At 44.8% G+C, this 24,815-nt stretch overlaps 1 protein-coding gene across 4 annotated transcripts; it reads right to left on the minus strand.

Moving 5' to 3' along the window:
- Window positions 1–2,771: 2,771 nt before the first annotated feature.
- sec24b (SEC24 homolog B, COPII coat complex component) lies at window positions 2,772–24,793 on the minus strand. 4 transcript variants are annotated; one of them, XM_076105222.1, is made up of 24 exons: window positions 24,497–24,789; window positions 23,215–23,883; window positions 22,699–22,842; window positions 21,170–21,331; window positions 16,764–16,847; window positions 16,440–16,603; window positions 15,866–16,050; window positions 15,658–15,760; window positions 13,770–13,893; window positions 13,563–13,672; window positions 12,643–12,755; window positions 12,412–12,530; window positions 12,178–12,233; window positions 11,856–12,062; window positions 11,070–11,193; window positions 10,471–10,629; window positions 10,210–10,383; window positions 9,451–9,561; window positions 8,632–8,807; window positions 7,247–7,384; window positions 6,925–7,029; window positions 6,471–6,563; window positions 5,777–5,880; window positions 2,772–3,774 (listed from the first exon to the last, which is right to left on the minus strand). In XM_076105222.1, the coding sequence occupies exons 1-24, from the start codon at window positions 24,597–24,599 to the stop codon at window positions 3,663–3,665; spliced, it is 3,639 nt and encodes a 1,212-aa protein (XP_075961337.1). In that variant the 5' UTR covers window positions 24,600–24,789; the 3' UTR covers window positions 2,772–3,662. The 4 variants fall into 4 exon arrangements, 2 of the variants coding, with proteins under 2 accessions (XP_075961337.1, XP_075961336.1); XM_076105221.1 differs by having other exon boundaries at window positions 13,770–13,896; window positions 24,497–24,788; XR_012957556.1 differs by lacking the exons at window positions 2,772–3,774; window positions 5,777–5,880; window positions 6,471–6,563; window positions 6,925–7,029 and adding an exon at window positions 8,203–8,332 and having other exon boundaries at window positions 13,770–13,896; window positions 24,497–24,793.
- Window positions 24,794–24,815: the final 22 nt, after the last annotated feature.

The raw sequence follows: 24,815 nt of genomic DNA on the forward strand, positions 1-24,815 counted from the left end.
CTCACGTCGACTTGTGGAGCACAAATCATGTTTGAACTGCAGGTAGAAAACTCTAAGGGAATACATCTTTAAGAAAGGATGCGAGTCTCCTTCATGAAGACTAAACATGGAGCCACATTTCTGAACCACAGGGATGAAAACAAGGCCCGTCAGCTCCTTATCTGGCCCCCAGACTCAAATGTTTTCCCTCAGCAACTACAAAAAGACGTTCTCTCTCTGTTTTGACTGCAGCCCCGCGACTATCTGACGTGCATCCGGTGCAACAATTCCCCATTGTCTGCTCGCAGGACCAACACAGAAACCGCTTTACAGTAAGGCCGAGAGGAGACTCCCACAGCGGATCACTGGCAGATAACCTCGCAGAGCACGAGACGGAGCCGAGTACGAGTCCGACCATCTCGTTTGGATTTCAGAAAGGGAGAGAGGAAGAAGGGGGAGTTATCTCGTAACGGCTGTTTCACATCAGAAATGTACATGCTGTGTGCAGAAGTCAAGCTGGAAAATTAACTAACTTGTATAAAAAAAACAATTCAAAAAGTCTGTACAATCTTTTCAGATCGTACGGTAAATGGGTCGCGTCTCTTAAGTCCTGCATGGTGACATGTCGCTGTGTTGGGCTGCCGTGTTAATAGCGTTAATAGTGGGCGGCCAGTCAGAATGAACTGCATTTGTATGTCTTATCATTTGGTATTTATCTATTTTTGTAACTTTTGTCTTATTGTGCTGATATTGTCTTTATTTTTCGTTTCTCCTAAAAGAGAATTTCCAACAATGTTTCTACTTCTGCTCTCATTGTGGCTTTTACTCTTTCACTCTTTGGCTGCTCGTCATTATGATCATTACGAACCGGATTCATGGCGGAGTGAAGTGCTTGAGGTAAAATAGAATGTACACATGTAATATAATGGGGAAACTGTGACTTCATGATCATTCATTTATCAAAGAGGGTCTGTAGCAAGAAGGAAAGTTGGACCAGGAGGGGAGCTAGAAGAGGTGGGTGAGGGGTGAGGGTGTTTGGACACATTGGAAGTGGGTGTGTGAAGGGTTGGACCAGTCCCCCCCCACTGGAGTTTAAATATATCTGGCAGAGCGGCACCCACTTGTTGTTTGTTTTTGTGTGTGTGAGTGAGTGAGAGAGAGAGAGAGAGAGAGAGAGAGAGCTGGTTCAACGTGTTGTTGACGGGTGACGGGTTTGAAAAGCAGAGAAGAACCTCTGAGCTTGATTTGGTTCGGCCTGAGAGAGTGTGACGAACATCTGCCATCACAAGCCAGAGTATTTTTTAGATTTGCAAATCATGAAAGGAATGTAAAATATTGCTGCTTTGAAGTGCTCGAGATGACTTTTCAAAACGCTCTTTTCCAGCTGGATGTGACCTTTTTGTTTTTCTGTTTTTCAAAAAATGAAAAACTGAGAATGTGAAACTTTCTTTTGCCAACGACCGGATCAGATATTCAAAGGCCAAGGTGCAGCAGCAGTCAGGCCATGTGGGAGCCAGATCTGCTTGCAAATGGAGCACAGAGCAGTTTGTGTGTGTTTACTACAGCCGAGTATTTTACAGCTCCTTCTTAAGCAGCTCCACTCCGTTAAAGAAAACAAACTCGAGGCTCAGACAGAGGTCGTCTGCAGGTCTGTGAAGTCTGAGAACTACTGGAGGTTTATCATTTCCTGCTGCAGAGGAGCTACAGAAAAACAGTGTGGAACAGCATGGGAAAGATTTTCCAATTAAGTTAATTAACCGGACGACAGTGTTTTTCAATGCATTCTTTACAGTCTAATGGGTAGAACTGATGTTTCAGATACGTTCCCGCCCTTTCTAGAATCAAACATTGGAGGAAATCCAAAATAACTAAGGTGTTGGCATGACATCAAATATCAACTATCTGCAGCGTTAATCAAGAATATCTTTAGATAAAAGGTCTGTAGCTCGAGTCTAAAAGGTTTGCCGACTGATAAATACAAGATGTAATCTCTTCACACGTGATTCCCATTTGACTGCTGAAATACACAGAAAAGAGTCCTGTTGCTGTAAATGTATTGGACAGATTGCAGCTTACTCGGTTTGGACTGAAGCTGAAGTGATTCTGCTGGAGATGCACAAAGTCACGTGAAGGTTTTCTACATTTCTTGAGGTTTTGCTTCTTCAACTGGTCTGAAATGTAAACAGAGAAAAGCTGAGCACATTTTAATATTAACTACATTTTGTAAAGTGAGGATAAACAGTTAACTTCAGTCTCTAATGTGGGTTGTAGGTAAAAAATTTGGAATAAAGCAGAAAAGATGCACGATCCCTTCTGTAAACATATTTCTATAAATACCTCAATGAAAGGGTCCACGGCGGAGGCATTGAAATAGATTTGGTGTTATTGTGGTTGTATGAATGTAATTTATGGTGCTGTTAGATTGCTGCTAGACCGCAGCGTTTTACTTCTTAAGTGAAACTCTTTAAATACCTGTGCTTCATGGAGTCAAGTGTTCTTCCTGGTCGCTATAAAACGTGTGTAGGAGTCATGAGATCCACTGAGATGTAACGTGGAGGGAGTGACGGAAGATGTAAACCTGGTTCAACATAACGGCCATTAGTCAAAGTCCTGAAAAGTCACACGATGCCCGAGAATAGTGACGCGAACTCTTCAAAAGATAAAAAGGCAGAAAGCCACAGAAAGTGTGTTTGTGCATGGGAACTGTAGAAACACACACACACACACACCTGTATGTGAAATAAATCCTGGTTATTTCTAATGTCACTGAAGGCAACATGACATGAAACAAGTTCTCGTTTTTGTTTTTTATTTAATAAGCTGGTTCATAAATTATCGCACATAAAAGATTATTTTTCAATAGTTACAAAGTGGATAGCAACTTCAGTTAGCGCCTGGAAAAAATAAAACAAAACTGGAAAGTAGAGCGTTGACAGTACGGGGAGTTTGATCTGGACAACACAGCGCGGGAGAGCAGAGGGAGCCAATAGGAGGCGTTCAAACATCCAACCACTGTCGAGTCATGTTCCCGCTACGCAGACACGGTCGTCGTCTCTGCGCTCAGACTAGCAGCGAACAAAACGGTGACATGCGTTTCGTATTTCATGCCGGAAAAAACAACAGAAGGAACGCTCGTTCCTGTTCTCCAGTGTATTACAAAGGAAATAGAACTGAGGGAGTGACGAGGGGAATAAATTATAAAAGAATAACAATACAAATTAAAAAAAGAGACGGCACTAGCTACATGTGAGGCTCACGAAAACAAATCGAACTAAAGACGTGTTGAGGCGCCATCTTCTTGGCTCGACTTTCCCCTTTTTTCCCCAGGAGCGAAGCGTTTGACGAGAAGCTAAACGGGGGGGGGGGGGGGGAACAGTGGTTCAGAGGCAGCGAGGAGCCTCTAATCCTCCTTCATTCATTTATTCTTTTCTACAACTATCACCCTCCTCCCCTTTCCGACGGTCACATCCCGAATGACCGGTGAACGTGGGGGGGGCGGATTCCTCCAAATGAGACTGTTTGGAGGAACGGGAGCTAACCCGCCTCGCTAACACCGGTCTGAAGGAGCGACGGGTGTCCATCATTTCTAACGCTAGTTTGCTCTCTACGAGGCCGGAATCCCAAATCTTTGCTCTGGTTTGAGGACTCCAGCGGCCAGTTTCTCTCTGTGTGACGGGAGCCGACTAGGACATTTGCTGCTGAATGTGCTCCAGGAATTCACTGTAGGAGAAAGTCGAGTCGGACCGATCCTCGACCAGATACTGGAAGAAAGTAGCTTTAGCCGAAGCACCGTCCCTGAGGGAGACAAAAGAGAGACGGGAGGGTTAGACGGATACTTTTTAAATTCTATGTAAGGCTGGTGCTACTGCAAATATAATAAACCTTTAAAAACAAGACACTTTTCTAAAATTTTGATTTAAATCAGGAAGAAAAGCACAAACTGACCAGAAATCTAAAGCCAATATTTGCTGCTTCATTCATTTTTTTCAAGCAAATATGGCAAATATTCACAGTTTCCAGCGCTGCTAATGTGAGGGTTTGATGCTTTTCTTAGTGATTTATGAGGGTAAACTGAACATCTTTGGGTTTTTAGACCTTTGTCGGATAAAACAAGACACCTGAACACAGAACTTGGGCTGCAGGAAATAATTAAAGGGCATTTGTCACTTTTTTTCTTTCATTTTATTGGCAAAATAACAAATTGAGAAAGTAATCAGTGGATTATAAAGATAAAATCCTAAAAAAGAGCTTTAAAACACCACAAAACTGATAATAAGGCCTTTTAGGTTCACACTCAAGGCTTTTACATATTGTTGTTTTATTATTGACGGTTATTGGAGGCAAACTTCTTGTTTCCGTTAGAATGCAACTGTATCTCAAGAAATCTCATCCAAAATCACACGTATTTCTCATCTGTAAGAGTGATGCAAACATCCTCCGTCTTCTTGCACCGACATCAGCCCTCACAACAACAACAACAACAACAACAACAACATGTGGTGCGACAGAGGAGCAGAGAGAGGAAACTCCCTCTGGAAGACCTGACCACCGCTGTCAATCAATGACCTCACTGCTTACTACGTTTGTTTGTTTAACCTCAGAGCGATGGCTGCTGGGAGAATGATTCCAGTTAAACACAACTGGTCCCACCGCGTTTCTGTCGAGAGCAAACTGCTGGAAATGTTTCAGATCGCTGACAACGACGACGTCCACGCCGCCGTCAGCCGTTTCTCTCCGACAGATCAACTCAGGGACTCACTGAAGTCCGGCTGAAACTGCTTAATGGTTTCATACAGATTCATCTGCCGGGGATTCTTGTTGGCAAAGCACATGAACTATAACGGCAACGTCTCCAGTTCAATTCCAGCAAAGAGCCTCAAGATAAAAACTCCTGTTGACTATTTTTGATGAATAGTTTAATTTAAATAGAACAGAAAAGGGGAAACATGTGAGAGTTCCCCAGAGCAAGAAAGTACCTTCTTTAAAATAGCTGGTTTTCAAATCGTCCCAACTCAAATATTCAATCATTTAAAAAAAGAGAAAAAAGATGAAATGACTTTAACCAATAATTGATTTTCTTGTACTTATTGACTAATCATTTCAGCACCAGCCTACAGCCCAACTAATGATTGATGCTGGACTCATCCGTGAGGGTCTCATGTCCGTGCACATTTGAGATCTTCTAACTAGTTGAAGGCAGAAGGGCTGAAGCGACGCTGTAGACGCTACATTGCCCCCTACAGCTGTGGAGAACACCAGCTTACTGCCAGGAGAAACCTTCACAGGGGTGTAACAGATCCAACGCCAGCTCACGTCAGTGAGGAAAAGCATGACCAAAGGCGTAAAGCCTTACCGCCCAAGAGACACCACTACAGGAGGACATGACCTCTGACCTCAATATATATTTAGTGTAAAACATTTTGGGTGGAGAGAGCGAGTGTTGTTTGGCTGCTTCAGAGCTCTACAAACAAACAACAACCTGAAGGTGTTTCATATTTCCTCATCTCAGCCCTTCACTCATCGTCGTCGTCCTTTCAGCTGAACTTCATTCTTATTTATTGCCACACCACTTTGGGAACTGATGCTGGACACTCCTCATTTTTGGCAGCTGGTACCGTTGGTGGAAGAGGAAGTGAGACTCATTTTTTGCCGTTACGATACATTTTAAAAACGTAAAAATAAAGTAAACAAAAAAAGAAGAAAAAGCCTCTCAGACTGTCTGAAAATCCAGCATCTGGATGCGAGAAGACGTGCGAGCAGAAGTCGGATGTTGATCCAGATGTGCGGCGGTGCTTACTTGAGGACGTGTATCGTGGAGCTGAACGCTCGGTTGTCCTGCAGCCAGTCGAGGAACGCTCGCACTCTCTCAGACAGAGTCGTCTCCAGCTCAGGAATGTGACTCTGGGATCCAGAGAGAGAAAGAAAGAGAGGCGGAACCAAAAACATCAGCTGCATTGTTTTCGCGGCCGCGCGTCTCAGATTAGAAACAGATAACTCGCGTGGTCGTCTCGGCTACACAGCAGGGGTGAACAGGAATATGCCTGTGGTTTAAAACGCGGGGCTCGTAGTTGGCAAACAAATACAATGAGCAGCATAAACAAGTGCTGAGGGTTGCTGTTTGTTCTGGATGTCACCATGCGCGGTGATGACAGAGCTTTCTAGTTAGCTGCACAGTTAAAACAAAAAGCTACGACAGCAAATGTGTTCTGCTGCACGAGTTGTTTTCTTTTCAACAACACAGAGAAATATTGTTATTGTGGAGCAAAGCTGTGACTCATGGTCAGGGGAAATGTGTGCAACGCTGCGTTGCATCACTCGTGCAGAAACTGGGCGGCGGTGTGCAAAACAATCCCACCATTTCTCTAATCATAGTTATTCTTTGACATGTTTGGAGGCGGGGGAAATCTCCTCCTCGGTATAAAATAAAAGCATCATCTTTAACCCACGTTTTGAACGACGGCTGCCTGCACACAGTTAAGAGTCTTACTGACCATGTTGGCGGGTATTGAAGCGTAGCTGGGGCAGCCCAGAGCATCTCGGATGAACAGGTCGTCGCAGCTTTTGCCGATCCACAAATAAAACACCTGCAACGGAAACAGAGAATCAGTGAAGAGCGTCTCCTCGTCCTGACACACACACAGATTAAATCCCCTGAAAAAGTGAAATGTTAAAACACTCACAAACTCCGATTGGTGGAAGGAAATACATGCAGGATGTTTCGCTCACAGTAAGACGTTGACTGAGGATTTAAGCCTTTGAGAAGCTGAATGAAGTGAATACTGAGAACAATTGGGCTGTACCGCTGCTGCTGTTACGTTATGGTTCATGATGACATAATAAACGTCCATCAAGGGCTGAGCCATCACTTAACCTTAAGGTCAAAAGAACATCGCACTTGTCTTTTATTTAGGTTTACAATTATCTCAATGAATACTGAAGTCTTACGTTGCCACAGTCCATGAGGAAAGCTCCGTCTCTGGTCACTCTGTCAGCAGACAGGTGGAGCAGATGAGGCTGAGGAACCACGGTGTCGTTCAGACGCAGCGCCCCCTGCAGGTGAGACGCACACAGTGCAACGGATTAGTTGGAGGACATTCAAAGTTCACACTCACAGCTGCAAAGGCACAAAGATATAATAACTTAAGTAAATGTGTAAGTTCGTTTTAAATGTATTTAAATAGTAATGAATCCCCACTAATTATTTCAGGGCTTCACTACCACACGTTGGATTTCTAAAGTGACTCGTCAGCTCTGGTCCGTGTCCTACCTGGTCAGTCATGTTGTCCAGCCGGTACAGGTCAGGATGAAACATCCGCATCAGCTGCTGCAGCGGCTGCGTCTTGAACTCGCACATGGCGAAGAGCCGCTCGTCCAGCCGCGTGCTGGTGCCCGTCCGCAAGGCTTTCTGGAAAGAAACGCATATCCTTTTAGTGCGAGTGTTAATCTTTATTTCATTTATTTGGATTTCTTTCATTTCCTGTTTTCAAGCCTGATGTGGCTTCATAGTCACTTCATAGTCACTTCATAGTCCAAAGCTGCCCAGTTTTCTATCAGTTACTGATACTGCAGGTTATAATCTGCTAAAGTTGCATGAGGTACTTAGTCGGTGTATTAACTACATTAAAAAGGACTCTACTGCTGTAGACGTATTTTAGACACCTAAACACTGTATTAGTTTAAGTGTGCGATATATTTAGAGTATTTTCCGACAGTCCTCTTCCGACGTGGAACAGAAGACATTGTCTCCATCTATGCTCTCTTCAAAGTCACCAGACTCCTTTGACAAAAACAGTAATTGTACCTCGCTGAACAGGAGTTTCTGGTCTACTGCTGCCTCCATCGTTTAGTTTGTTTGTGTCATTTTGTAACTTTGGACTAACCCTTTAAAACACTAAAGACAGAAGGTTAAATTACTGTTTTTGTCAAAGGAGAATGTGGCTTTGAAGAGAGCACAGACGAACACAAAGGCTTCTGTTCCCCTTCGTAAAGGGCTGTCGGACGGCAAGGTACAGTGTTGAAAGTATTCTAAATATAGAGTTCACTTCAACTGACAATGATTCCTTTAGTTGTCTTAAATACGTCCACAGCACTCTATTACTGGTACTCCAAACTCCATATACTGTAGTAATACACCGACTACGGAGAAGTACCTCATACTACCACACTTCAAAACATCACAACTATCCTTATAAGGACTTACAAATACTATCCGAATATCTTTACCTTGTAATGAAGGTGGATTAAACGGTGACTGTGAACAGTGGGAACTGTGTTCATAATGTTCAGGGTGTACACCGCAGTCAGACCTTTAGGGGCATTAGTCTCAGATGATGCAAAGGGTGTGAGAATGAGTCTGAAAGTGGACACACCCTGGATGTATGAATGAACAAGTCCTGGGTGGATGAATACAGTCATTAAACACATAAGAAGACGGTCTTGTATGACTGTAGACTCAGCTTTTATTGTGTGTGTGTGTGTGTCTCTAGAGGGAGGGTAGTGATGATGTAAAAGCAGGTCATACTTTAGGATGTGTAACCCTGACGTGGCGGTGGATGATTGGGCGCCAACGTGGAATGCGAAATGACAGTTTCGTATGCGTGTCTACAGCCTGTAATAAACCAATGGTGACGAGTGTTTGTTGTGCAGACAGACCTGTTTGAGCAGAGAGAGGATGTAAATGGGGAAGAGGCGCATGGAGGCCGGGAGGACGACGCCGGTCTGCTGCAGGTTGGACACGTTGCTCTTGTAGGCGTTCACCAGATCCACCACCGCATTCGTCAGAGCGTCACGAGCATCTGACAGGCTGGACGTTATCGACCGGTCGATGGCTGAAACACGAGTGAGACACGTTAGTGCAGTTCTGAAAAAAAGCTGTGAAATGCCTGCAGCTCATGTTGAGGACATGAAATGCACATATTTCTATGTTTCTTAAGACATTGCTTTCTACTGCAAAGAGAAATGTTCTACTCTACTGATTCTCTATCGTTTCCATTTTTCCCTGTAATGTTCGTTAACACATTGAGATGTCTTAAGAGGTCAGGAGCTTTTCTCTTGGAGGAGAGGGTGCAGGAAATGAAGACAGTAAAGCGTTGGTTTTCAACATAAATTTAGTGTTTTCCGTCTTCTCAGAACAGGTCAACTTAATTGTTCTAACTCGCTGTCTTCTTGGTAACATAGCTTAAGCGATGTTCCTCTGTGTACACCTCATTGCCGTTAATTATGCTAACTAATGCTTCCTTGCGTTCCCTCTCCTCATCCTCAGTGGGAGGAGCTAAGACGTGAGGAAGAGGCGCGAGTGAGGGAAGCGAGGAGACAACTTGAATAATGAAAAGCACCCATTGTCTCTTTCCTACATACACTCCCTTCCCTTCCAGCTCCCTCACTAGCACTAGCATTGTCCTTACTGCCCTGCTGACTGTGGGTTTTGTAGTCTTTTACTGGATGATTTGTAGTCTTATGAGACAGACTCACCCATGTCGGCGAGCAGACAAGTGATGGCCTGAACGTCAGCTCCGGCGTACACGTCACTCAGCTGGTTGACCACCGGCAGACACAGAGTATGGACCCGGATTCTCCTTTTTCCTACAGCGCCGGACGGATGAATCATCAGATACAGTAATAATATTTGTATTTATCATCATCAACAACAAGCTGCTGCTGCTGGAGCAGGTGAAGCTTTAAAGGTCTTACTAAAAAGAAAAGTCAGATGTATCGGCATTCATTTCTCACATTTAACCAAATTTCAATAAAATTGGTTCAGAATTAAGGAAGTTAGTCGATTTTGTAGATAAGTCTGCATCAATCGATACACACATTGTATTTGTTTACTAGCGGACCTTGACGGCTACAATTCGGTGCAAACGTGGTATCTACGTTTCTATATCGAAGAGGCGATATCTTATTATTTTCCAGGAACATGGCGGGCGAGGAGCTGTTTTTGTCAATGTTCTTGTAATGTATTTAATATTCAACAAGTCATCAGCGGGGTCTTGTGATTGGTTCTCTCGCTCCACGTGAAAGTGTCTTTTGACATTTTCCCTGAAATGTTACGACGTATTGAGGTGGGAAATCTGGCGGTACAGATTCCCTTGAATATCGATCTCTGCTCCCATTCACACAACACCCCATGCAGGAAATATTCCCCAACATTTCAGGGATAGACTGCATGTGTGAAAGGGAGGTGTGTGTGTGTGTGTGTGTGAGTGTGTGTGAGTGAGAGTGTCTGTGCACCTTTACTGGAGGTGTAGAGCAGAGCAGCCTGGAAGCAGGCCAGAGACGAGTCTGCCAGAGAGTCTTCAATCGACATCTGGACAGCGAAGGCAGAGTCCGGGTTCACGTTGGCCAGGGACAGCAGGTCGGTGGAGCGCACAAAGAAGTTACCGTGGAACGTGTGGATGGATAAACCTGAGGGCAGTGTGGAGAAGACACTTTGTAGAGAAGACACTTGAAAACGGAGCGTCTGTGTGCGTCTGACTCCGCGGAGCCGGTTACCTTTAGTGCATCGTATTCTCATCACCGCCTCGAAGCCGATCTTCCTGCTGAGGTAGCGCTCCAGATCTTTCTGGAACTTCTCCAGTTGAGCCGGGTTGTGGATGTAATGGAAGGAGGGGTAGTAAAAGATGCTGCCCGCCGAATACTTGGAGATACATGCTGAAGAAGAGGAGGAGAGGTGAAGTATTAACGAAATACTCATTATGAGCGTGATAGGAACTAATAATCTGAGGTGAATCTGTCCTTTGAGTATCCAGGGCTCTCTTCCTAAAGGCTTGACAAGGTGTCTGAGGACAGAAGCTGTAGTAAGCTTGGAGAACGCAGTGCAATTATTACCCATCACTACTGAGCGAGGGGATCGACAATAGATAAGAGGATAATGCTGCAGGAGTGGTCTGAAAAGATCCAACAGGTGTTTTAACGCCATGGTGCTGGGCCTCCATTCGAGACCTTACATTCAACGTTTCTTTTGAGGCTTTCAAACTAAGCCTGTTGAATTTCTGTCTTCACGTTACAAAATAAATACAGACAGACAAACGGCCCTTTTGTGGCGAAAGAGAGGCGTCATTGGAGGTTGAAATGTTGACGAGTGTTCTTACAGAGCGAAGCGAGGTCCGTGTACTGGGAGCTGAGCAGGAACAGATCCACCGCGATCTGTTGCCCCGAGCAGTCCAGTGCCAGTTTCTTATAGAAGTCTGTGGCCGGTCCGAGGTGCTGAACTCCCTGGAGAATAAAGACACAACCGATTACAACAAGAAGTCCTCTCGTTACGTCTTCTGCTGCGTAGAGGAAGAAATCACCACCAAAGCCTCCTGTTCTATTGGATAGACTTTTGTCCACTAAATGATTTATTAGATGTAGTATTATATGGAGATTATATTTGACCAAACTAACATGAAATCCCCTTTCCTGAGAAAGAAAGCACATCTGTTCTTAGCTCACTATTGCTGTAACTTCTTGGCAGTTTATTCAGATCAAACACAGATGATTACGATCAATAAATCACAGTCCCGGGACGACGGGAACGCAGATTGTAGCTCAGCAGGATCCTCAATGAACGATCCATCTCTAAACTGAGACGGTGACGTTGTGGCTGGTAATTAAAGTGAGTTGTGGCAGGAATATAAATTGAACACGGCAGCACTGAGAATGCCAGGAGGACGAGTATGAATCCACACCGCAGGGGGTGTCGTCTTCTTGCTATATTTCATCAGTCACATAGTTTAGGCTTCATAAATCACAGGGAACGCAGCACCACCACTATTTAGAGGTCTCCTTTCATAATCGGAAAAAGAAGTCTCAGACAGAATCTCAAACTTTAAGATCAGTACATGAAAAAAGAAAGAGAAGTCCTCGTAAACCCATAACCGCCGTCTCTTTCGTACCTTAGTGCTCGAGCGCTGGTTGGGGTCTTCCCTCGACGTCAGCGACCCGGCCCCCAGCGTCGGCAGCTGGGTCTGGAACACGGTGACGCGGCCCCCGGTGGGCGACATGAGCTTGAAGGCGGCTTGCAACGCCGGGCCGAGCGCGCTGTGCGTCTCCTTGCTCTCGCTGAACATGCCCGGCAGAGACGTCAGCAGGTCGTTCACCAGCTGGAGGGGGAAGTACAATAGAGAGAGAGAGGAAATCATGAGAGTAACGAGACAACGGGAAGAGAAGAGTGTTGTTGGAGCTGTTTATGTGCACAACAAAAACAGAAGTCTGTACCTCTTTGCTTTCCTTCAGGTTCACCATCAGACTGTCATGAGACGGGATGAAGATGTCTGAAAAAACAAAACAAACAAGTAAAATCTGAGCGGCTTTCCAACCTCTTGACTACTTTACTGGTTTTACAAACCTTGTTTATTCCTGGACGCACTTTAAAAATAATAAATAATTCTTTAATAGTGCTTCATTTTAGACTAAACTATTAGAGGTTAAAAACAGAGCATGCAGACGTACCGTCTATGTCCGACACCACCAGCATCTGCGGCTGGGACAGTCCCTCCTGGAGGTTGTAGAAGTGGATGGTGTTGTCGAAGGTGAGGAAGCCCACCCTGGTGCGAGTATCCCCCGGCAGCCTGAAGCACATAACATGCGGTTAACAATTCAAATGTCTGTGTTTTACTGCCATCATTAAGCAAAGACACGAAGCAGCCACATTTATGGCATCGCATCGTCGACGGCACTCACTTGTCCAGGTTGTCCATAAGTGATTCACAGAAGTACTTAAGGTAACCTGCTTCCACGGCATTGTGAGACACGTCGAGAACAAACAGGTAGGCTGCAGGCTGAGGGGGCCGCAGCTGAACACACAAGAACCACACATGATTAGTGGGGATAAGACGGGTTTATTGTTACAAGACTGCCCTCTAGTGGACAAACAATCAAACCACATGAACATTCACAACTCTAAAGAGCTGCAGAAAGCATCGGGATCGAAGAGACGTCTCACAGAGCTTCCTCTAAATGTAAGCAGCAGCGGAGGAGAAGAAACTAACGTATTGTTTTGTGCTACAGACGCTTCGTCTCCAGTGCACTTCACACACCTGTGAGTAAAGCATACCAACGACACGAGTAACTTTTGGCTTTACCGGTAATGTCAGCGTAACGATTCTAACAAACACCAGGTAGATGTAAACTGTCCCGTCACCTCGCACAGTAACGTGACAAATAAACAATATTTGGGAGCTCCATCTTGAGACAAAGATGGTCGGTATTACACATGTACCGACTGTTTTCTTCTTCCTGGAGGCGGGCCTTACTATGAGCAACGGCTACTGACAGACTCTCTTAAATAGATATTAAAGTTGCTCATTATTGGGATAAGATTTCCTAAGAGAAACATCGTCAGTATCCTGGTTTTTTTAATAATTTAAAATGTCATTACATTTCAGTAAATTAACGCTGTTTGAGAAAACAACAGTTTGGGGATGCAAGTTTATATATTATGTTGTGAATTTCTCTATGTTTTGAGACACCTCACATTTCTCTCTGTTCATTTCTGTGCACAAGTTTAGAGTTTAGGCCTCAAGAGCTCTTCTGGTGCCGGCAGACGCATCGATACCTCTCGGTTAACGTATGTATTTGTTGGAAAAGAACTGTTGGCTCACCATGTAGTCTGAGGAGGCGATGAACTCCACGGTGGCGTTTTGGACCTCCGGTCTCTTATGGGGCTCGCCATACGACCGGCTGACCGGATTGTACATGAACTCATCTGGAACTGAAGAAGAAGAAAGAAGAGAGAGAGAGAGGAGGTTTGACACAGAACAATTACACGACTGGGCACAGTAATGACTTCCTCATGACTGCACTCATACCGTCATTGACCCGATAGCAGAGGTTGCACTTCCACCTGCGCTGGTCGAGGAAGGTGACAAACGGGTTGATGTAGGTGCGACAGGAGCGACAGCGCACGATCGTGTTGGACGTGATCACCGGCAGCTGCTGCAGAGAGAGGAGGAGAAAATAAAATACTGGGAAAGTACAAGTGTCTCATGAGATGAACATTTTACATTTTGTGCTTCTTTTCGAGTGAAGCCTCAATCGTGACCTTTCCTAAACATTCCTCTCTTTATTCGAGCCTCGGCAGGCGACTGAAGAGAAGCTTTGTTTCTGTGGAATCTTTAGAACTGTGGTCTTCGTTTGTCTCTTCTGCTTCCATGAATGTCTTCTCAAGGACTTTCCCTTCTCACGTAGCAGCGTTTCAGAACAGGCCATTTATTGCACACCGAGCAGTGCGAGGTCGTCTAGCACAGGTTATGAAGTGCTAGTAAACAAAGAGCATTTTGTTTTGGAGCTAAAGCAAAGAGCATATTCACAGATATTTCTGTTTTTAATGAATAATCAGCGGTTGCAGGACTTAGAGGTGAATAGTGGAGCAGTCGAGGAGAACCGATGTCTGTTTTTATAATTCAAACACAAATGATCACAGCATGAAGCGAGTGTGAAACCTGCATCGTCTGCTGTGGACGCAGCAGCAGCTGTTGCAGAGTGTGAACGTGCACTTCAGCTGCTGCCAAAAGAGACGCAGAAGTCCACAGGAGACCGAGGATGCTCTCGGCCAGGTTCAGGGCTGTTAATCTGCTTTAATGTGTGAATGTAAATCGAGGCTAAAACCATATTTTATTGAGTGGGTCTCTTGTAAATGGACTTAAAATACACTTGACCCACTCACAACTTCTGCTGCTCGAGTGAACAACGTTTCCAGCCACAACTTGTGTCTCACGTCCCTGTTCTCCGTCACTTCATGCCCTCAGACAGCACATCAACCAACACCCCTATAAATACACTCACCTATCTTCCTCCTCATCCTCCTCCTCCTCATCATTCTTCTCCTGCCTGTCCCGCTGTCACTGCAGCTGCTCGTCTCAAAGGGCTACAACAGACTCATAACCGCTCCAGTAGTCACAAGAGGACAAAGACTGATTTTTGGCAAACAAAGTGTTCACACGTTTTGTTCAAAAAGAACTAATGAGCACCACTTTAATGAGTTTTGAAGCTAGAACGCAATAGCCGGAAGTAAAAAGCGAACGTTGGGCTATAAAGGAACTACAACACGGTCACATGACTTCACGTCTCCTCCACTAAGATGGAGGAGGACTAGTGTTCTAGTGACATTTGTTAGCAACCGACTTTAAGACCTAACTGAGCGTTTGACGTTGAAAATCAGTTAATAAATCTGTTTTACATGTCGATTTATCTTAAAGTTTAGTAGACGTCTATGCTCATGATATACATTTATAGGTTTTTACAGGTATTTATAAAATATGTAACATAACACAGTAAAACATGGTCTAAAATTGGGCTCCAAGTAGCAAATAAATCTATATCGGAGCTAAAGCACAGAGACAATGTTGAAATAACATCTATTTACTGACGGATTTTACGCCATCAAACAAAACGTAAAATCTCTTAAAACGTGTGGACCACGGTATCAAACCACAATCACATTTAGTTTGAGACGAGGGAACCAGAAGTTTAAAATCGCTGACTCATTTCCAGGTTAAGGACTCACTCCAGCAGCACTCTTTATACGTGATGAAGTCTTCCCCCGGTCATCAGTTAGTTAAATACCATTTAAGTAGTAATGGAGAGCGAGGAGGAGTCCTTCCTTCAGGGTAATATGCTTAGAATGAGATTCTTTTTCCCACAAAAACAACCTTGCATGGGACATCATACACTGGATACTCAGACATCAGATCATACCTGTAAGTCTCTGAAGGGGTGGAGGAGGAGGCCCAGAGGGAGCCTGGCCTTGTTGAGTAGAGCCTGGGTCTGAGGGATGCTGGTCAGGGTGCACCTGAAGGACCTGAAGAGAAAACACGTCAGATAACAGACACACAGATTAGACAATCACAGAGTGAGAGTCTCAGATATGAAATACCAATCGTTAGAGCCCCTTCACTTCACTTACTGAGGACAACAGTTGACCTTCTTGAGGTCGGGGCTGAGGTTGGGTTCCGGGGCTGAGAGGGGCCTCGGGGGCAGCAGGTTCCTCTCCTGTACCAGGTTGACCGGCCTCAGGGCCTCCACCTCCAGCTCAGGCACCCCGCTCAGCCCCCCCAGGGCCGCAGACAGCTGGGACATGTTTGGGAATGGCTGCAGAGGAGGGAGGGAGGGAGGGAGGGAGGGAGGGAGGGAGGAAAACATAACTCAATTATACTCCTGTGATTAATCAGGACTGGTGAGTCAATACAGCAAGGACACAACAGCTGGTGCAAGAAGCCTAAATTGTAGCCAAATTTTAATACGTGTTGAGGCAAGTGCATAAACTTTATCATCAGTTGCTAAAAGATAAAGCTGACTTTCCATCTGTTTGACTCAAACTTGAGTCCGGCCCCTGAAGGCTGTGGAGGAAACAGATGTTCACAGAAGCAACGACAGACCTCTGAAACACTTAAACATCTAGGATGTGGTTTTAAATTCAGAGATCTGAAACCAGGCTGGTAAACAGAAAACACTTCTCGGCATCTATTCAACATGTGTACCTGGGAGTACTGCTGGTAGCTGGACTGGCCGTACGGGTCTTGAGACGGTGTCGACTCGGGGAGGGCGGCCGGTCCCTGGTGGTAGGCCGGCTGCATGCCGGGGTAACCGTAGCTAGCATAGGGCGGGGCCTGGTTGGTCATGTGGTCGGAGGGCGGCATGGAATCTGGACAAGAGAGAGTTCAGCTTTATAAGACATCTGATGCACGTTTGGAAGACAGGTGGTTTGTTTTAACCCGATTACGACATTTTGGAGATATAGTATTTGTGTGTGTGTGTGTGTGTGTGTGTGTCTATTATTCAGATGAACGGTATGTGTGTGATACCTGCATAGCTGCCCCCTTCCAGGTTATCGTAGCTGTTGGGCACCGGAGAGGCACTGCCAGTGCTGGAGGAGGAAGTGTCACCACCTGAGAGAGCAAGAGTGGAACACAAGAGGGAATTAAAAACTGAAGCGTTTGAGACGACTGGAGGAGTAAAGAATTGAATGAATATATATATATATATATAAATATATATAAATAAATAAATAAATATATATAAATAAATAAATAAATATATATATATATATATATATATGATAAACAAGGAGCTTTGGGAATAACACGACAGAACAAAGAACAACGAAAGAAGCAAAAAAAAAAATAAAAAATAAAGAAGAGTTGAAGGATAAAACGGTGAGATTTATAAAAAAAGAAAAAAAACAAAAAAAAAAAAAAAAGGACAACAACTTTAAGTCAATAACAACGAAGGCTGGAGGGTCAAAAAGAGAATAAGAATGAAACAAGAAGAGGGAGAGAAAAACGGAAACATTAAAGTGAATGAAGAGTAGTTATTTTTCAGTTTGGCCATGCAGCGTGCTGTGTTTGGACTCCCTCAGGCCTCCGACTGATGAGGCAGAGCGAACACGATGAAAAGATGCACTTAAGTCTGGAACGAGCGCCTCCGAGGACGGAAACACAAGGAGAGAGCGGAGGAAGAATATGGAGGATAGAAACATGAGAATAGATTACAAAGATGATGCGATGGCGACAGAACGACCACTGTGTGACGATTCTCATCTTGAATACGCGTCGCTGCCGGCCTCGTCCACAGCAGAGCGGCGCTCCGGTCTGGTTCTCCAAACCGGGTTTGTGTCGACCGCCATCTACTGTAAGCAATACTCCCGACTATAGAAAAGTTAATCACACAGTCCAACTGCAAAAACACCCAAACTTTCCCTTCAAAGTCAATACTGGATCACCTTTTAAACTGGAGCTATAAGTTCTGGTGCAACAGCATTAAACTGAATCTAGGTTTAGACTAAAACTGACGTTTAAATTAAATCTTTCTTCGTTTTAAGCTCGTTTTCAAGTTTGGTGCGACCGGATTTTAAGTTACAAATGTAATCCTTGTTGGTGCAACACAGCCTAAGTTGCCTCATTAATCCGGTGCCACTTCAGCAATGACTGCGTGGACTTTCCCAAAAGCTTAAAAACAAAATGCAGGTCGCATAGCGCAGATAATAATGTTATCAGACACATGCTCAGTGCTCCTCCCAGGACACATACCGGACCAGGAGAAATAAAGCAAGTTAGATTATCGTTAAAGACGGAGTAAAAACAACCGACACTTGTGTAACATAACTCACTAAACGAATACATGAACCGTCACACTGACTGATGGTTAGAAGCAGACATAACTGCAGCACAGGAGCAAACATGGAGTCCTCTCGTGTTCCTCCATGTTTACAGTAAAACAGCAAGAAGCTCCTTTCTTCCATACTTGGCTCTCCTTAAGGAACACGCTGCTCCCCTTTATTAAACAAACCCAAACATTCAAACCAAGGTTAGGACGGACACGAGCGCCGTGGTGAGGGTTCACTTCAAGAGGTTGAACCATGGACGCTGAGTAGCGAGAGGAGCTAGTAGGTTTACGTTGCTTTCCTCAACATGCACGACTTTAATGTTAATGTTTTATGAGGAACACGTTTGTTTAGCGAGAATTAAACATTAACAAGAAAACTCCACAGCGTGCCATAAATATATGACAGAGCTGTCACTCTTTACACGCTTTCCCTCCACTTGCTTCACAGCTTTTACTATTAGTTATTGACTTCATACATTTCCCAGATTGCCAAACAAACCGGAGGAAAGAGGGGGAGCAGGAGACAGAAGAGTTGTGACTTATGAGTGCACGTTTGAAGCATGCTCTCTCTCTGTGTGTGTGTGTGTGTGTGTGTGTGTGTGTGTGTGTGTGGTTCTCTGCTGCACCCGATCAGAGAAAGACAAAAACAACAAGACGAGTCTCGTGGATGCACTGCATTGTGGTCTGTTGCTGTTCTCCCTCTCATGTCCCAATAGGGTTTTCAAGAAGGATTACAAGAGTAGAATATTTGAATGAACCCATTAATCCATGTAGGCCGAAAGGAGACACGCCAGCCCTCTGGCACACGGCTCATTGGACGCGATCCAATTATATCGGACTAAATCGGACCAGCAGACTGCTGGATTATCTGCTGAGGAGGAGGAGGACAGCTTAGCCTTCCTCCTCAAAGATTCTTCCGACACCTCTTCGCCCTCGTCTTCCTGCTGGAGCGAGCCAGGTGTTATAAGAGTAACTAGCGCTCCATTCATACTGTGTTCCCTTTATAATCTGTTCCTCACAAGTCTCACTAATAAAACGAGGATAGCTTTGGCTTTAGGACACTTTTCTCTCTATTTTCTATTTAATTTAAATAAATAATCATTAGTTGCAGCCTTAGGTGATACATATTTGTACCAAAATGTAACCTACCAGTGTAGTTTCTTCATTGTTCTTGATTAACTTTTTATTCTGTTTGTAAATCAAACCTAGTAAGAAACATTTGACATATTCTAAACGTTTTATTATTTAGTGGTACCATTAACCTAATAATATGATCAAATTATATTAATACTTTTACACAATTCTGCTGTCCAAATACATGAAACAATAATTACCAAAGTAAATGATTGCTTAAATGATTTTGTTTTCCACATTTGAAGAGTAACGCATAACAATGTAACACATGGTTATTATCTATATGTCATTTTGAATGCCATAAAGTGATCAGTTTGGAAAAACGTCGTTATTAATACGCAATTCTGAGGTATTATCGTGGCCTCCACAAATCAACAGCTGGCATTTGGTTGCAGCTGAGAACCTGAGAGAATTAGAGAGATCACCAGAGGGAAAAACAAGCTTCTCTCAGGGAGAGAGGCTCCATTTAAACACGCGTTGCACTCTGGATGATGACACAACTCCTGAGGGAGAGTCATCAGCAGAACACCGGAGTGGTTCACAACACACACACACACACACACACACACACACACACACACACACACACACACACACACACACACACACACACACACACACACACACACACACACACACACACACACACACACACACACACACACACACACTATTGTTGAGTTTTCAGATTTCCGACAGTCCTTGAACGAGTCACGAGTGCTGAACGCTTCCATCGGGACAAGTAACCAAAGCTAAGCTTGAAATAGTAAAAAAAAACAACATATGTTCATCTGAGAAGCCATGAAGGATTCGGGTCACGTGACCAAAACTCTGTTAGACTTCAGCTGAGCGGTGTTTACATGAAGCAGACAGGGGGCGGTACAAACGTAAAGAGTTCAACATGTACACAATGTGGAGTCCCCTCGTTTCCAATAATGGAAACACTTTAGAAGAAATGTTATGCAAATAGATTTCATTGGTTTTTCCATTTTATTACAAAAGAAATTATCAAAGAAATTTAACTTTTGCATTTTCAGCTAGATTCAGTTTTTTTTCTTCTTCTGATTTTTATGATTTCTGGTGTTATAACCGTGTAATACTTTGAGTCGACTTAGAGCCATGATTGTGTTGCTTCCATGGAGGTGCAGGACGTGTATATTGCAGTGAAACTGGTAATTGGAGGAGCGCTGCAGAGAGACGATCACAAAGACTGCTGAGTGAGAGACAGCGCGACAATGAAGACGAGCAGAAACTACCAGAAGGCTTTTAAAGAGCAACCGAAGCGCTCACACACTTACCTCTCACCTTTCTGAGAAATTAAATTTCAGTTTTTCGGAGGTGGAGCGACAGAGAGCAGAGTACACACACAGATTTAAAAGATGACTTCGGTGTCAGTGCTGATGAGTGTGAGGAGGGGAAAGCACCGGGTGAACTGTGGGGAGGCAGCAGCAGTGAGAGCGGGGAGAAATATCAGCTGCACACTGATGAAGCGTGTTGGTACGTAGCGCAGAAGAGACACAGAAGAGGAGAGAGCTGGCAGTCAAACGGTGACCAACGGTAAATAATGATGGGAGTAGTTTAAAAACGTTGAAGAGCATGGGAACGTTAAGAGAGAGATGCACCGATTGATCAGCCACTGATCATATATCCAATTTACACACATGTGCATGATGGGTTTACGTCACTCACTCTCTCACACACACACACACACACACACACACACACACACACACACACACACACACACACACACACACACACACACACACACACACACACACACACACACACACACACACACACACACACACACACACACCAAAAAAGACTTGAAATAAGATTCTTCTTCACCTAAATTCAGTGCAAAATTGCAACCGGTGCATCTCTAGTTTAGGACACAGACGAGTGGGTTCATGGGGATGGAGAAAGTGGTGATGAATGGGTTTTGGGGAGATAAAAAGCTAAAGCAGACCTGCTTCCTCATCCTCCTCCTCCTCCTCCTCCTCCTCCCCCTCCTCCTCATCATCATCATCATCATCCTCAGAGCTGGATGACGAGGGGGCTGCGGCCGGGCCTGAGGTGGCGGCAGAGGCAGAGCTAGCTCCACTATTAGCAACATATCCATACTGCATGCCTGTTGGAAAGGGAGGGGGGGGGGGGGGGGGGGCAGGAGAGGCACATGAGAAAACTGTCAAGACTGGGTGACCGACAGCAGACAAGGGGGGGGGGGGCTTCATTCCACCCGATGTGTGTTGAAGTGTGTGTTGAAGCAACAAACTAACTTCATCCGTTGACTGATTAAAGTAGCTGGTGGTTTCCCCATTTTGTCATACAAACTGACTTTAAAGGGACAGTTCACGCCAAAATGAAACACATTTAAACACAAGTGTGCATCCACGCATGGACGAGAGGCTCGTACACAGAATTATGTGTGAAGCAGGCATTGATTATCTCTCGGTGTGTCAAACTGATGATTGCAGATGTGGGACTTTAACAAATTAGACTACTAAAACAAACTACACCACTTGATTTAGCATTATTAAGCCCTTGAAATACTAGTAACAACAAAACGTGTTTTAACACGCGCCTATAAGAGAGGTGGATACAGCTGGTACAGAGTAAACTGATTCAGGCACACAGAGAGAGAGAACATTCTGGAGTAATGTTGTGGTGTTTGGGCCTTAAACACCTCTTGGTGAGACTATGCAAAGCTTCAAAGACAATAGGTCTTTGCAACCCAAATTATGATTAATTGCAGGTGCAGCTGCTGCAGGAGTCCTTTGGTCTTAACATGCTTGAAAAAGGTTTGAGTGACAAACAAAATAAACCAGCAGCTGCTGAGTTCCAACCTGAAACCCTCACATTTGTATAAACACTCGCACCTGCACATTTGAATGTGTGTGTGTGTGTGTGTGTGTGCCTGGAAATGTGCCGCACGTAATCTGCAGCACCCACAGCTGTGAATATGTAAACCATTTACACACTCACTCACACACACACTTGCACTGTAAAGAGCAGGATTTCAAACATTTATATTTAAAGGCTCGTGGAAGAGTTCGCACCAGAAAAGACAAAATCCAGAGCGCAGCAAAACCGAGAGCTGTCATTTTTCCTCCAATGACTTTTAGTTCAAACACCAAAGTAAAGCAGGTTAGAAACATTTTGGAAGTTTTCACTTCGACGCAAATTTCAACCAAAAATACCAACGAGAAGAACACCTTCTGAATCTAAAGCAATGGTGAGGAGTTTCTTCTGCAAGCAGTGAAACTAACAACAGGAAACAGTTTCACGTTGAGCTCAACTAGAAACATTTTTGGCGCCAACATTTCAACAGATCTTATAAAAGACTTAAATCTTATTTAAAGTATTCTTTCAAACTTTGTTCATATAGAAACATGTGTACATAAAGTACACTAAGAACATACAAGAGGAAACTTTCCTTGGGTCTAAATATTGCTGCCGTTGAGTCAATAACAAAAGTTAAATGTAAATGCTCGTTACCTTGGTGGTGGCCCGGCGAGGAATGGACTGAAGTGGAGGGCGTTCCTGAGGCCGGCCGGTCTGCGGCACCACCGCCGTGAATGACCCCGCCGTAGGAGTCGTAGCTCAGACCAGCCGGGTGGCTTTGGTCATAGTGTTGGTGGCCTGTGGTTCGAAGAAAGATGCACACAAAGATGAAACATTTCAAACAGGAGAATGGCGGTCTGCGTAAACAAAGCAGACCGCCAACAACAACTCCTGAATAAAGAACTACAAACAGCAGTTAAAGTGCTACCAGGCCTTCTCTATTTAAGTGAGAAAACATATAAGACCAAGACACTTTAGTTCTGTAGCTAATTTAAAAAGCTATATTAAGCGACACATACACCTGGAAATAAACATGAAAATGCTAATTCCCAAATCATCCAAGTGTTGGCAGCAGTTTATTCGACTGACACCATTATACAGCTAGCATGCTTCTGCAACACCAAATGCACAAAGTGCCTTAAACTCTTCTCTTTCCAGCCACACACACACCTGTGCTTCCTTGACCATTGACTGTCGGCGCCAGCTGACTGGGAGGAGCCACGCTGTACCCAGGCTGCACTGCTGCTGTGGAGGCTGGCCGGGTGGTGCTGTACTGATGTAGGGGTGCACCCATCTGGGTGGGCATGACTCCATGCGCGGACGTGCTCTGGGAGGAACTCAGGGTGCCAAACTGGCTACTTCCTGGCGCAGACGGGTACGAAACGATTGGGTAGACAGCTGGTGCAGGCACCAAACTGGGCTGCTGCTGCTGCTGCTGGTGGTGGTGAGACTGCTGTGCTGGGGGAGCGTGGTATGACTGCGGTCCATAGTAGGATCCTGGAGGGGCATACGGTGGTGGATGCTGTTGCACTGGCTGTTGGTTGTAGTGGGCAGTTGATGGAGGTGGTGCTGAAGAGGGGAGGGTGGCATATGGCTGAGAAGGAGGAGCAGAGCTTGGAGAAGCACTGTATGGGGAGGCTGCTACATGATGCTGAGAGAGGTGGTGCTGCTGCTGCGGATGCTGCTGCTGATGGTGGTTGCTCCGGTAGTAGTTAGCACTGTGGGCACTGTTCGTGATGGGTGCTTTGTTGGGAACAGGACTGGGGTAGTTCTGTTGTTGAGGTGGGGCTCCATAGCAGCCTGTAGGTGGATGCATGGATTGGTATGTCTGTGCTGGACCTGAAGAGAGGGAGAGGGTTGTCATGTACACTTAGTTTAGTGTACATATACAACATGCACCGTAGTATATTCTCCTTCCACCAAAGCTCACACATACAAGTACTGAACAGAGGTTATCATTAGCTGCAAACAGCTAGCTTCATTAGCAGCTGTTACTCCAGTGCACAGAGGGTTAATACCCGGTTATCCCTGACAGCAACCATCAATAAAAAGAATTATATCAGTGTGCTTTTAATCGACTGGTTGTTCATCAGAGCCACAATATAAAGCGTAAATAATGATATATGTATAGATACAACACGTATAATAGCTATTGTTGTACGTTAGCGTCACAAGCTAAAACGCTAGCTGTCTCTATAGGGGTTTCAGGTTAGCTCTTAAACTAGCTAACGTTAACATTAGCCGAAAGCCTCAGTTTCAGCCGACTTTACACGTCATCTTGATCTTACAATTAATGTGATTAATCTGATTAATACCAGAGAACAGTTTTACCAAAAAAAATAAAATAATAACAGCAGCAGCGCCAGACAAAACTATCTGACATCCCAAGAGGGTTATTAGCATGCAAACGCTAAGCTAGCTGGCTAATCGCCTTCAAACCGGCCTGCGGTACCATTCTGGTATGCGCGCGCATCTCCTCCGTTCGGTGTCGATGAGTTCTGGCTGTAGCTGACGGAGCTGTGCAGGTTTGTGAAACCCGGCGCAGAAGAAGACATCGCTCGGTCCTCCCGTCCTCCTTTATACCCACAGATACACGGGTGTCCCAAAAGCCTGGCTTCTTCAAACACACACACACCCCCCCCTCCCCCTGGAATGATGCGGCAGAGAGAGGTTGCTGCTGGTCGGTGAAGACCCGGGCAGACTCTGGCCAGCTCCGCTCGGCTGAGAGCTGAAGCTTCCAGTCGGGATGTGGAGGATCTTTAGCGGACTCT

The sequence above is a fragment of the Anarhichas minor genome, unplaced genomic scaffold, assembly GCF_050575085.1.
Source record: "Anarhichas minor isolate MPS153535 unplaced genomic scaffold, ASM5057508v1 ptg000031l, whole genome shotgun sequence".
Classification (NCBI taxonomy): domain Eukaryota; kingdom Metazoa; phylum Chordata; class Actinopteri; order Perciformes; family Anarhichadidae; genus Anarhichas; species Anarhichas minor.